We start from the raw sequence: 11,998 nt of genomic DNA on the forward strand, positions 1-11,998 counted from the left end.
TATTTTATGCTTGACGTCTAATAAAATTATTTAGAATATTGGATTAATTAAGCTAATTAGACTGTAGTTAAATCAGGGGGTTAATTAGGTGCAATTTATTTCAATTAGTTTTTATTTTTTATTTATTTTCGGTTTAGTTATTGGGTTGATTGTTTGAATTTGGAATCGAGCCTAGCCTAGTTCGGTCCCCCATTTCAATTGGGTCAATTGGATGACCCAAATTCTAAATGGGTCAGACAATTCCCAGGACCCATCCTCATCATCCGAACCAGGTAAAAATCTTGACCCATGTTCATCCTCAACAACCCCAATCCAATCAGAAACCCTAATTCTTGCAGATGATAAAACAGAAATGGATCAAAGACATTGAATCAAATCTTTCCATTTTCATTATAATATGAATACAAAATTATGATTTTACAGATGATTTTGGACTAGATACATTGCAATCTCAAACCTAAGTCTATTTCTAAACAAAATCAAAACTTAATTGAAATTTCAATCAAATCCCATCGAATCTCAATTACATCCAAACCTAATAACAATCAAATGAAAAAAATTCTAAATGCATACCAATCTAATTGAATTTGAAACCTAAAAACTCATTTATATAAACCCTATGCTAATTCTGAACAAAGAACGAAAAAAAAGGAAAACCCTAAAAGAATCTTATAACATGGATATTCATGATTTATCTAACATTCTACAACCCTAACTTTTCTAGAAATCTAAAGTTTCTAACTAGAACCCACCTCAAGAAATTGAGGAGGAGAAGTTGTTGAAGATGAGATGAGGATGAAGATGATGGTGTTGATTCCAAGTTTTCCCTTCTTCTTCTTCTCCACTAGCCTTGTTTTCCTTCTTCTCTTAAGCTTCCTCTTTCTTTCTATGCTTTTCTTTCTCTCTCCTTATCCTTTCTGATACATAGAAAAACAAATGGCAAGTGGTAGGTAGTATAAGACACAAACATGTGGTGGTGAGTGGGTCAAGGTTACTAACAAGTGGCCATGCTTATTTGTATGGTTAGAAAGTGGTGAAGTGGTAGTAACAAATATCTCAAGTGGCACTAACTTGTAATATTTGTTCTACCGGAGCTATTGACCCATTATTAGTGTTACCAAAATGTCCCAATTAATAAAAGGTCAGTTCCAAATAATATTAATTAAGTCAACCTGAACTCACTATTTGCTCTATATATCCCAATTGACAACTTTTAGAGCACATAGGAACTCAGTTGATCTCAATTAATAGGAGTTTAGGCATTTAAGGAAATACGGGATATTACATCCTCCCCCCTTAAATAAAAATTCGTCCTCGAATTTAAATATTACCTGGAAGAGATGAGGGTAAGCTTCTCGCATTTCTGACTCTAGTTCCCAGGTGGCGTCACCTGGGTGTGTTTCATCCCACTGAACCTTAACAAGAGGAAGCTCCTTATTCCTTAACACCTTAACTTCTCGTCCTGTAATGCAACTTGGTAGAGGTTCGAAAGTCAGATCTGCTTCTACTTCTACTGAATCTGAAAGAATAGGCTGAAGAGAATCTGGAATGAACCTCCGGAGTTGAGATACGTGAAAAACATCATGCATTTCTGATAGAGAAGGTGGTAAGGCTAATTTGTAGGCTACTTCTCCAATTCTCTCTATAATCTGGTATGGCCCTATGTATCTCGGACTTAGCTTCCGTGACTTAAACGGTCCTTTCAGTCTCAACCTCGAAGTCACCTTCAAAAATACATGGTCACCTTCCTCAAATTCCAGTGGTCTTCTCCTGTGATCCGCATAGCTCTTTTGGAGATCTTGTGCTTTCTTTATCTTATCACGGACCGTCCTTATCTTTTCCGTTGTCTCTTGAATAATCTTCGGTCCTAAGATCCTTTCTTTGCCAACTTCTGTCCAACATAAAGGTGTCCTACATTTCCGTCCATACAAAGCTTCATAAGGAGCCATCCCAATACTTGCATGATAACTATTGTTATATGTGAATTCAATCAATGGTAAGAGCTCCTTCCAATTCCCTCCACTTTCAACTACATAAGCTCTTAACATATCTTCCAGTGTTTGTATTGTCCGTTCAGTCTGATCATCCGTCTCAGGATGATTAGAGGTACTCAAACATAATCTCGACCCCATAGATTGTTGGAATGCTCTCCAAAACCTTGAAGTAAACTTTGGGTCTCTATCGGACACAATGCTAGTAGGAACACCGTGCAACCTAACAATTTCTGAAATGAACAACCGTGCAAGATGACTTGCCTTATAAGTAGTCTTCACAGCCAAGAAGTGTGCGGACTTAGTCAACCGATCCACAATCACCCAAATTGAATTATAACCACCTTGGGTCCGAGGCAACCCTACCGCAAAATCCATTGAAATGCCATCCCATTTCCAAACCGGAATTTCTAAAGGCCGCAATAAACCACCTGGCTTCTGATGTTCAATCTTTACCTGTTGGCATACAATGCATTCTGACACATAATCTGCAATACCCCTTTTCATTCCAGGCCACCAATAGCCGTTCTTCAAGTCTTGATACATCTTCGATGAACCTGGATGTATGGTAAACACCCCTTTGTGAGCTTCCTCCAAAACTTCCCTTTTCAGCTCGACATCATCTGGAACACAAATCCTTTGATTAAACAGAATGACTCTATCTGGTGACTGAGTGAAACCTGGTTGAGTCGACATCTCTTGCAATTTCTCATCTATTATTTGTCTTTGTTGGATCTCTTCCCTTAGGTTAGAAGTAACATTCAAATTTCCCATTATCACAGCATCCTGCATCCAACTAAACTGAAGATTAAGATCTCAAAACTTTTCCAACAACGCATATTCCAACATCATCAACTCAACTTTATGTATCTCTTTCCGAATTAAGGCATCCCAACCTTATTCGCCTTCCCTGGGTGATACTTAAGCTCAAAATCAAAGTCCTTCAAATATTCTATCCATCTCCTCTGTCTCATATTTAACTCCTTCTGGTCAAATAAGTATTTCAAACTCTTGTGATCACTAAACATCTCAAAATGCACCCCATATAAGTAATGTCTCCAAACTTTCAATGCAAAGACAACAACAGCCAGTTCAAGATCATGAGTCAGGTAGTTCTCTTCATGAGGCTTCAACTGACGAGAGGCATAGGCTACAACTTGACCACTCTGCATTAACACCCCTCCTAATCCTTTCTTAGAGGCATCACAAAATACTTCATAAGACTTACTAGGATCAGGGATGACTAAAACAGGAGCAGTCGTTAGCTTCTCCTTCAAACTCATAAAACTCTTCTCACACTTCGAATCCCATTTGAAAGAAATTTCCTTTTGGGTAAGTCTAGTCATTGGTAACGCTACCTGCGAAAATCCCTTTATAAACCTTCTATAGTAACCTACCAAACCTAAGAAACTTCTGACTTCGGAAGCATTCTTCGGTCTTTCCCATTTAATAACTACTTCAACTTTAGATGGATCCACCGATACTCCCCCTTGTGATATTACATGACCAAGAAACCTCACTTCGTTCATCCAAAATTCACACTTACTTAACTTGGCAAACAATTGTCTCTCTTACAGTACTGATAGAACAATCCTTAAGTGTTCTCCGTGCTCTTGAGGAGTACGAGAATAAATGAGAATGTCATCAATAAAGATCACCACGAACTGGTCCAAGTAGGGTTGTAATATCCGATTCATATAGTCCATGAAAACAATTAGGGCATTCGTTACACCAAACAGCATTACAAGGAACTCATAATGGCCATATCAGGTTCTAAATGCGGTCTTCGGCACATCCAAACTCTTAACTCTTATTTGATGATAGCCCGATCGTAGATCAATCTTCGAGAACACGCAGGCTCCTTTCAACTGATCTAACAAATCGTCTATCCGAGCCAGAGGGTACTTGTTCTTGATGGTAACTTTATTCAACTGGCGATAATCAATACACAACCGCATACTACCGTCCTTCTTCTTTACTAGTAACACTGGAGCTCCCCATGGTGAGACACTAGGTCGGATAAAATGCTTAGTTAGCAACTCTTCCAATTGATTTTTCAACTCTCTCAACTCTAGTGGCGCCATGCGATACAGAGAGACAGAGATTGGAGCCGTCCCAGGTACCAGATCAATAGAGAATTCCACTTCCCTTTCAGGAGGAAGAGAGGAAACATCCTAAGGAAAAAGTTCCGGAAATTCACAAACAACAGGGATTTGTGTAACACTCATATTATCGCTAGATTCCTTGGTAAGAACCAAGAGAACTGACTTTTCATTCTCAAATAAGAAATTAATCATGCCAACTGTACCTTCCAAGATTGTAGTTATCACATCCTTTGGAGTAGCTTCACTAGATGGAATGATAATCAACTTCTCTTCACAACCAATAAACACCGAGTTGGCGGAAAGACAATCCATCCCCAAAACCACATCAACCTTCTTAAGTGGTAAAAAAATTAGATCAATCTGAAAAACTTTACCATTTACCGATATCGAACAATTTTCACAAATCAACGGTGTTTCAACCACATCATCCATGGCGGTAGTAACCACCATACGAGGAGACAAGGGAATTGCTTGCAAGCCAATACGCTTCATGCACCGAATTGATATAAAAGAGTGTGTCGCCCCACAATCAAACAATACAAAACAAGGATGATTATTGATGAAACACGTACCAACAATTAAGGCATTGTTGCTCTTAGCCTTCCTTGCATCCAAAGTATAAACTCGACCGACGCTCCTCCCCTGCATCTGATTCTTATTCTGAGGACATTCCCTAGACATGTGTCCCTCCCTATGACAAGTAAAACACCTAATTCCACTTACATCATATCTTCCAAAATGATACTTCTTACATACTTGACATTGAGGAGGTTGGTTAGGTCTTGCATGTTGCACCTGTTTTCCTTTGAAAGCCTGAGATCTAGGCCTGAACTGATTTCCTGGCCTTCCTTGGTCTCTCTGCCCACTCCTGTACTGACCCCTTTCTTCTTGAACTTTCTTCAAACTATTCTCAGCCACATAACATTGCCTTAATAATTCAGCATAAGAAGTGAATTCCCTTTAAGAAACACTATGAGAAATTTCACCCCTCAGACCAAAAAGAAACTGATCAATCTTCCACCTCTCATCCGGTGCGTACGCAGCTTGTCTAGAATAAGCAGCCATATCTTCGAACTTCTCAGCATACGCAGCTACTGACATAGTTCCCTGCTTGAGCTGTTGAAATTCAAACTCTTTCCGAGTCCTCAAAGAACTAGGAAAATACTTATCCAAGAAAATAGCCTTAAAATGCTCCTAATCTCTAGGTATTCCTTGATTGGTCATAAGAGTCGAAGCACTCTCCCACCATCTTACAGCTGAACCCTTCATCATGTGAGAAGCAAACACAACCTTATTTTCTTCACTACAATGCACTATCCGAAAAATCCTTTCCATGCCGGTTATCCACTTCCGAGCCTTCACAGGATTCAGCCCACCATGGAATTCTGGAGGATTCATGCGGAAGAAATCTCGGAAACTACCACCTACAGCTACCGGTGGAACTCCTTGAGGATGCAAACCACCATTCCACTGTTGCATCATTTGTTGCATGAATTGATTTTGTTGTTGTTGCATCTGTTGCATAAACTGAGGCCCTTGAAAACCTTCACTACCACTTGGCGGTTCAGAGTCCGAATTCTGGGTTCTGGGTCTACCACGACCTCTGCGTCCGTCAGCCATGATCCTGAATGTCATACAAATAGGATTAAGTTGATCAGGCTCAATACTATGAATATAACACCAAGGACAATGATGACAACCCGCATGTGAGGAAGAAAGGAATACTTATAATATTTCATGGCTAGGTCAAGGATACAACCTGCTCTGATACCAATTGTAACACCCATATATAATATATGTCTAGAATACATATTATACACAGTGTAATACTGGTACTGAAATACATAAGTGTCTAGCAGCACAGTGTACATATACAAATAAATGCCCAAAATAACATAGTGTGGCATAAATGTACATAAGAGTGCCCAAAATAAAACTACTGATCTAGATCATTAGACAATGATCTAAAAAATATCTACACAGCGGAAGAAAAGCCACCAGTCCTCAGGTAAGCAAGGCACCACTCTATCTTGCCCTTACCCTTATCCTGCTCAGAACCACCTGAAAATAATCAACAACATGGGGTGAGATAATAATCTCAGTGGGTTCCCTATCTTATGGGTCCACTCTTCTCTACAAGGTTTCCTAATCAATAATCAACTCATATCCAACTAAGTCAACAAGGGAATGAAGACTTGAGCGATGGGGAAACTATCTCGCAATTGTATGGCAACATGCATCTGAGTTCTCATAACTCAACCACAATCATTATCCAGATCACGACACATCAATTCCCGAACGGACTTACGTCTAAGACAGGCCCAGTTCATGCATGCTCGTATGATTCGACTTTCGCGGTGGATATCCGGTTCCCCTATGGGACTCAAACCCACTTTTAAGAACCATCACTCGTGTGGGACTTTACCCATTTTGAGTCTCTTTCACCGTATGGGCCTTATCCCACTTTGGTGTCCACCTTTCCCCCATGTCCACCATGGTTGGGGCTCAAACCCAATTGAGGCTCGAATCATTGGTCCCACATCCCAACGCTTACTCATCTAAGTATACCAATAGAGATGTGTACCACCACAGAAAAACACACATTTTGAATACATGATCAGTTCCACAAACCATAACAAATTCATCAATCATAGGTGACTTTATTCACCATAATACACAAATAATAACATGGCATGTTCCATACAATGCGTCTCATTCTCAATCATGGCAACAATTCATCCACGACCTCCACATAAGCGTCGTACAAATGAATACCGTATTCTCATACATATATCTTACATGTTCCATAACCTAGATTATCCTTCTAAGTTATTAATCATGTTATACTCCTAGATTTCCTCACTCTCCTTTGTAAGGTTTTTAATCATGTTATTTCACAATCAAACATATCAACCATGTTTAACATCCATCAAAATACAATTCATAGAATTTGTAAGACACATAATATACTATAACATGATATCATAATAATAGCCTTTTTCGTTATCTTACTAACGCATCCGTCCGCATCCAAAATGGAGTTATAACACTAGATTAATTCATTAATCTATCTTAATCAATATTTAGATTAACATTTATTCATTGCATAAGTATTCAACAACAACATCTTTGTCTTGGTGGTAAGGCTTGTATCATTTCATGGAGGTCCCGGGCAACTTCTTCAAAAATAGAAAGTTAAGACCAATCGATGTCCTGTAAAAATTTCATTTTTCTGCTAAACTAAGGGCTGCCAATCGATTGATAACAGGGGCCAATCGATTGAATCACACACATTTTCACTTTTCCACTTCACACACACCATTTTTCCTCTGTTACTTAATTTCCAACCAAACCCACACTCATTCTTCCAACACATCCATCTTACTACATGCTCACATACACATGTACAACAAGAATCCCAAGTTCAAAACTACAAGGATCTCAACATCATAACATAACCATAGCAAATCATATTATCATACCAATCACCAAACACATCAAGACACAGGTTCATGAAAATCAACAAGAGCAAGAACATATTCATCTTATAGCATGGATATTCATGATTTATCTAACATTCTACAACCCTAACTTTTCTAGAAATCTAAAGTTTCTAACTAGAACCCACCTCAAGAAGTTGAAGAGGAGAAGTTATTGAAGATGAGATGAGGATGAAGATGATGGTGTTGGTTCCAAGTTTTCCCTTCTTCTTCTTCTCCACTAGCCTTATTTTCCTTCTTCTCTTAAGCTTCCTCTTTCTTTCTATGCTTTTCTTTCCCTCTACTTATCCTTTTTGATACATAGAAAAACAAATGGCAAGTGGTAGGTAGTATAAGACACAAACATGTGATGGTGAGTGGGTCAAGGTTACTAACAAGTGGCCATGCTTATTTGTATGGTTAGAAAGTGGTGAAGTGGTAGTAACAAATATCTCAAGTGGCACTAACTTGTAATATTTGTTCTACCGGAGCTATTGACCCATTATTAGTGTTACCAAAATATCCCAATTAATAAAAGGTCAGTTCCAAATAATATTAATTAAGTCAACCTGAACTCACTATTTGCTCTATATATCCCAATTGACAACTTTTAGAGCACATAGGAACTCATTTGATCTCAATTAATAGGAGTTTAGGCATTTAAGGAAATACGGGGTATTACAAATCTATTATTGCTGCAACTCCAATCCTTCACCAAAGCTCGAATCAAATTGAGATTACGATTTCACATTGAAACCATAATTCTTATCAGCTTAAGTAGAGATACCTTTGAAGCCATTTTTGCTCTACTCATTTATGGAATTGTGCTCTTCCCAAACATTGATAACTTTATGAATGTTAATATTGTATGAATCTTCTTAATTGGTAACCTAATACCCATATTACTTGGAGATACCTACCATTCTATCCATCACAGGACTGAGAAAGGTGGTGGAACCATTATTTGTTGTGCACCTTTCCTATATAAATGGTTTATTTCTCACTTACCTAGATCCAGGCTCTTCAGGGAGAATCCACAGAAGCTCAGATGGTCTCATAGGTTCATGTCCATTGATCAAGGGAATATACATTGGTATGGCCCCTCCTATGATGTTGGAGTAATTATTGACAGTTGTGGTGAATTTCCTAATGTAACTCTCCTTGTTGTACATTGGGGAATTAACTACAACCCCATCCTTGCCTGACGCCAGTTAGGATATCCTATGGCAGATAAACCCGATAACCTTCTATTGTCAGGTTTCTTTTACCTCAACGAAGAAGAGAGTTCCGCTTTGAAGGATAAAATCATACATGCTTGACGCAACATTCACAGGAAAGGAAAAGACTGATTAGGAAGAAAGAATTGTGTTGCTTTTGATCTCTACACCCAATGGGTTTGTTCTAGATCCAGTGAACTTAAGATGCCTTATGCTCCTGAGAAGCCCTCATCCCCTTATTCTATAACATCATCATCCACCATTCCTATTGAGAATAGGGAAGAGTTTCAAGAAATTTTGGTTGGTTGAAATTGGAAAGAGACACTTGGGAAGGCAAGTAACATGTCTTGGATGATAAGAAGATGAAGATGGAGCAACAACTAAAGGAGAATGATGATTTGATTGAGATTATGGAACAACAAGTTGTGAAGAAATAGGAGGTACAAGAAGGTTTAATTCTCTCTAAAGTCCAGCTATTTCATGAGTACTCCAACATACCCCCACCTCAGGTGCTTGGAAGGGAATCATCGACTAGCTTGTGATCGAGAATGCTCAGCTAAAGAGGCAGAAAAGGAAGCATCAGCCAGCAGTAGGACCTTTTACAGATGAGATTCCTTAGGACTCATAGACTTAGCTATTTTCCTCTTGTATTGTTTAGGATTGTTGAAATTGTATTTCATCATTTGTAATCCCTCAATTGTTTAATAAAAAGAGGTTTTTGTTCAGCTTATACCAAATTTTGTCTCTATAATATTTTCAATAAATTATTGAGTTCCTTAAAAATTAAAACTCATGTTTTGCATCTGCATACCATGCATCATTCAAGCACAAGTTCATGCATTTCAAGAAACTTACACGTGTCTTCTCCCTCCAATAGTCAAATTGAATCACCAGTACAATACTCGAGCCAGTCGCCGGAGAAGGATGAGTCAGCTTGAGTAAGAAAATCAAGAGCTCGGGGAGGAAGTAATCACCTTGAAATACAGTTTGGAAAGGCTTACTGCTATGATAGAGACTTTGATGGCTGCTCAGAATCAGTCATCGAACAATTCTCAAGATCCATTGCAACGAACAACAATCTATGAGAACATCTCGACGCCCATTCCAGTGGCGCCCGTCAATGATCAACAATAATATCACATGCCACTCGGTTTCCTTTGGGGAATGCCTCACAGTTATATTCCAACTGGATACCTCCCTCAAAATGTCTAAGCTCTAGTAGTGACTATTGTGATGTTTGTACCTCCTCTTGTGGTGCATACGACTCCTTATATTGAAGAAAACATTTATCACGTTGCTCCAAGCGAAGTTGTGGGAGTAGATGAAAGGTTAGATGGATTTCAAGATCAGTTCTCAGAAATGCAAAGGGAAATCAACGCTCTTCGAGGTAAGGATCTTTTTGGAAAGACTGCTTCCGAACTCTGCTTGGTTCCTAATGTTCAAATTCTGCCCAAATTCAAAGTACTAGACTTCGAGAAATAAAAAGGAAATTCATGTCCTCAAATTCATTTGGTAATGTATGTTAGGAAGATGTCCACTCGGACTGATAACTGTCATACGGTGAACTGACTTTGTGTGTTTTTGCTTTGGAAAGCAAATGTCGCGGATAGCAAGAGTCGCCACCGACTTTTCTTTTATCCAATAAGGAAAGGTGGAAAAGAACATGAAAGACCTTAATTAGATTTTGGGTTCGGGAGGTACATTATACAAAGGGAAGGTGTTAGCACCCTTTGTATCCATGGTTATCCATGGGCTCTTAATTGCTGGATCACTTATGTTTGTCTGAAAAAAAAGTGTTTGTGAATTGCTTAAAAAATGTTTTGAAAAGAGAGTTTAACTTTGTAATGATTTTTGTACGAATGTATACAAAGTATTTATCTCGTTTAATCTTGAAAGCGGTTTAGAAAAATATAACTTGGCAATGATTCTAGTACGAATGTATACCAAGTGGTGATTTTTTAGTATTCGCAAAGTGTAAGGTATGAAAAATGTTTTAGGTTGTGAGCCGGCAATTAAGAGTTATACCTGCCTAAGGTCTTTATGGGCATTTCCTATCCTTATGAGGGTAAAACTGTCCTTACTATTGAGAAGTAAGTAGTTTTATCCTTTGGATGTAAAAGGGTCATCGTAGGGTCATCGATTGGTCACTGAAGGCAACATTTGTAAGGATACCTTAGCATTCGAAGGGACGATCATCATTTAACCGTAGGCTACATCGAAGGGTCATCGAGGGGCAAAATCATATATTCGTAGGCAACATCCGAGGGACTATGATTTATTTTATAGGGACATGATGATTTAACCGAAGGGTCTTTGCTAAGTGTATCCCCACATTCGCGGGACATGACCACAATACCGTAATACCGTAGGGCAACAAAGAGAGGTCCAAGATCACATATTCAAAGGCAATATTTTACAATCAATTAGGTAGTTGTAATTAGGTAGTTAGGTCCATATTAATTAAGTAATTAGGATGAATCTCCACATTAAAATCAATTAAATAATTACATTAAAATCAATTAAGTAATTAGGATGAATCTCCACAAGGGTATCCCACAAATAAAGTGGAATACCTAACAATCTACCTTCTCCAGGAGTATGTGAATCCTTACAATATTCAACAAACGAGTTAGAATATCGAGACAAAGTGCAATTGAGAATTGCACTGCAAAAGAAACACAACAGTAGTAATGTCAGGCGAAATAGTGCATGAATCAGATCAGGTAGGCACAAAACAGAACAGAAAAATTCAGCGACTGTCATGTTCGCTGCTGCCTCGCCTAGCGAAGGCTTAGCGAGTGCTCGCTACATGCTCGCTTAGCGATATGCTAGCAAGCGGCTATGGGTTTTGAGTTTGACAGCAGTACGATTTCCGGAACTCCGAACCCTATGGCATTCAATTACAGAAATAACATGGTCAAACATTCAGGATATTCAGGCATATTTAAACTCACATGCAAAATCTAATTACATATCCAAAAATTCAATCATGATGCATTATGTATTTAGAGATTACAGATTGGAAGCATAAAACAGTAGTGATGCGCAAACTTGTTTGCAATTGACTTGCAACGTTGAATTGGCAGATCACTTTTGGTATCGGATTGAGTTGGGCGGAGGTAACCTTTGTGCAGATGAGTTGCCTTCAGGGTTTCCTTTAGGGTTGCTCTAAATTCTCTGGGTTAGCCTCCAAGGTTTGATTGCTA

At 38.6% G+C, this 11,998-nt stretch overlaps 1 protein-coding gene across 1 annotated transcript; it reads right to left on the minus strand.

Moving 5' to 3' along the window:
• Positions 1-3,757: 3,757 nt before the first annotated feature.
• Positions 3,758-5,716, minus strand: LOC127131677 (uncharacterized). The gene is made up of 4 exons (XM_051060590.1): positions 5,351-5,716; positions 5,118-5,260; positions 4,247-5,024; positions 3,758-4,165 (listed from the first exon to the last, which is right to left on the minus strand). Exons 1-4 carry the CDS (start codon positions 5,714-5,716, stop codon positions 3,758-3,760), a joined length of 1,695 nt encoding a protein of 564 aa, XP_050916547.1.
• Positions 5,717-11,998: the final 6,282 nt, after the last annotated feature.

This window comes from Lathyrus oleraceus, chromosome 3 (assembly GCF_024323335.1).
Source record: "Lathyrus oleraceus cultivar Zhongwan6 chromosome 3, CAAS_Psat_ZW6_1.0, whole genome shotgun sequence".
NCBI classification, from domain to species: Eukaryota; Viridiplantae; Streptophyta; class Magnoliopsida; order Fabales; family Fabaceae; genus Lathyrus; species Lathyrus oleraceus.

What these genes read in the sequence shown, in the direction of transcription:
- LOC127131677 (XM_051060590.1), bottom strand. Translation starts at nt 5,716, where the DNA reads ATGGCTGACGGACGCAGAGGTCGTGGTAGACCCAGAACCCAGAATTCG. An exon ending in ACATGATGAAGGGTTCAGCT is followed by an intron (nt 5,261 to 5,350) that starts GTAAGATGGTGG and finishes TTCTTGGATAAG; the next exon opens with TATTTTCCTAGTTCTTTGAG. An exon ending in ATGAAAAGTCAGTTCTCTTG is followed by an intron (nt 4,166 to 4,246) that starts GTTCTTACCAAG and finishes CTTTTTCCTTAG; the next exon opens with GATGTTTCCTCTCTTCCTCC.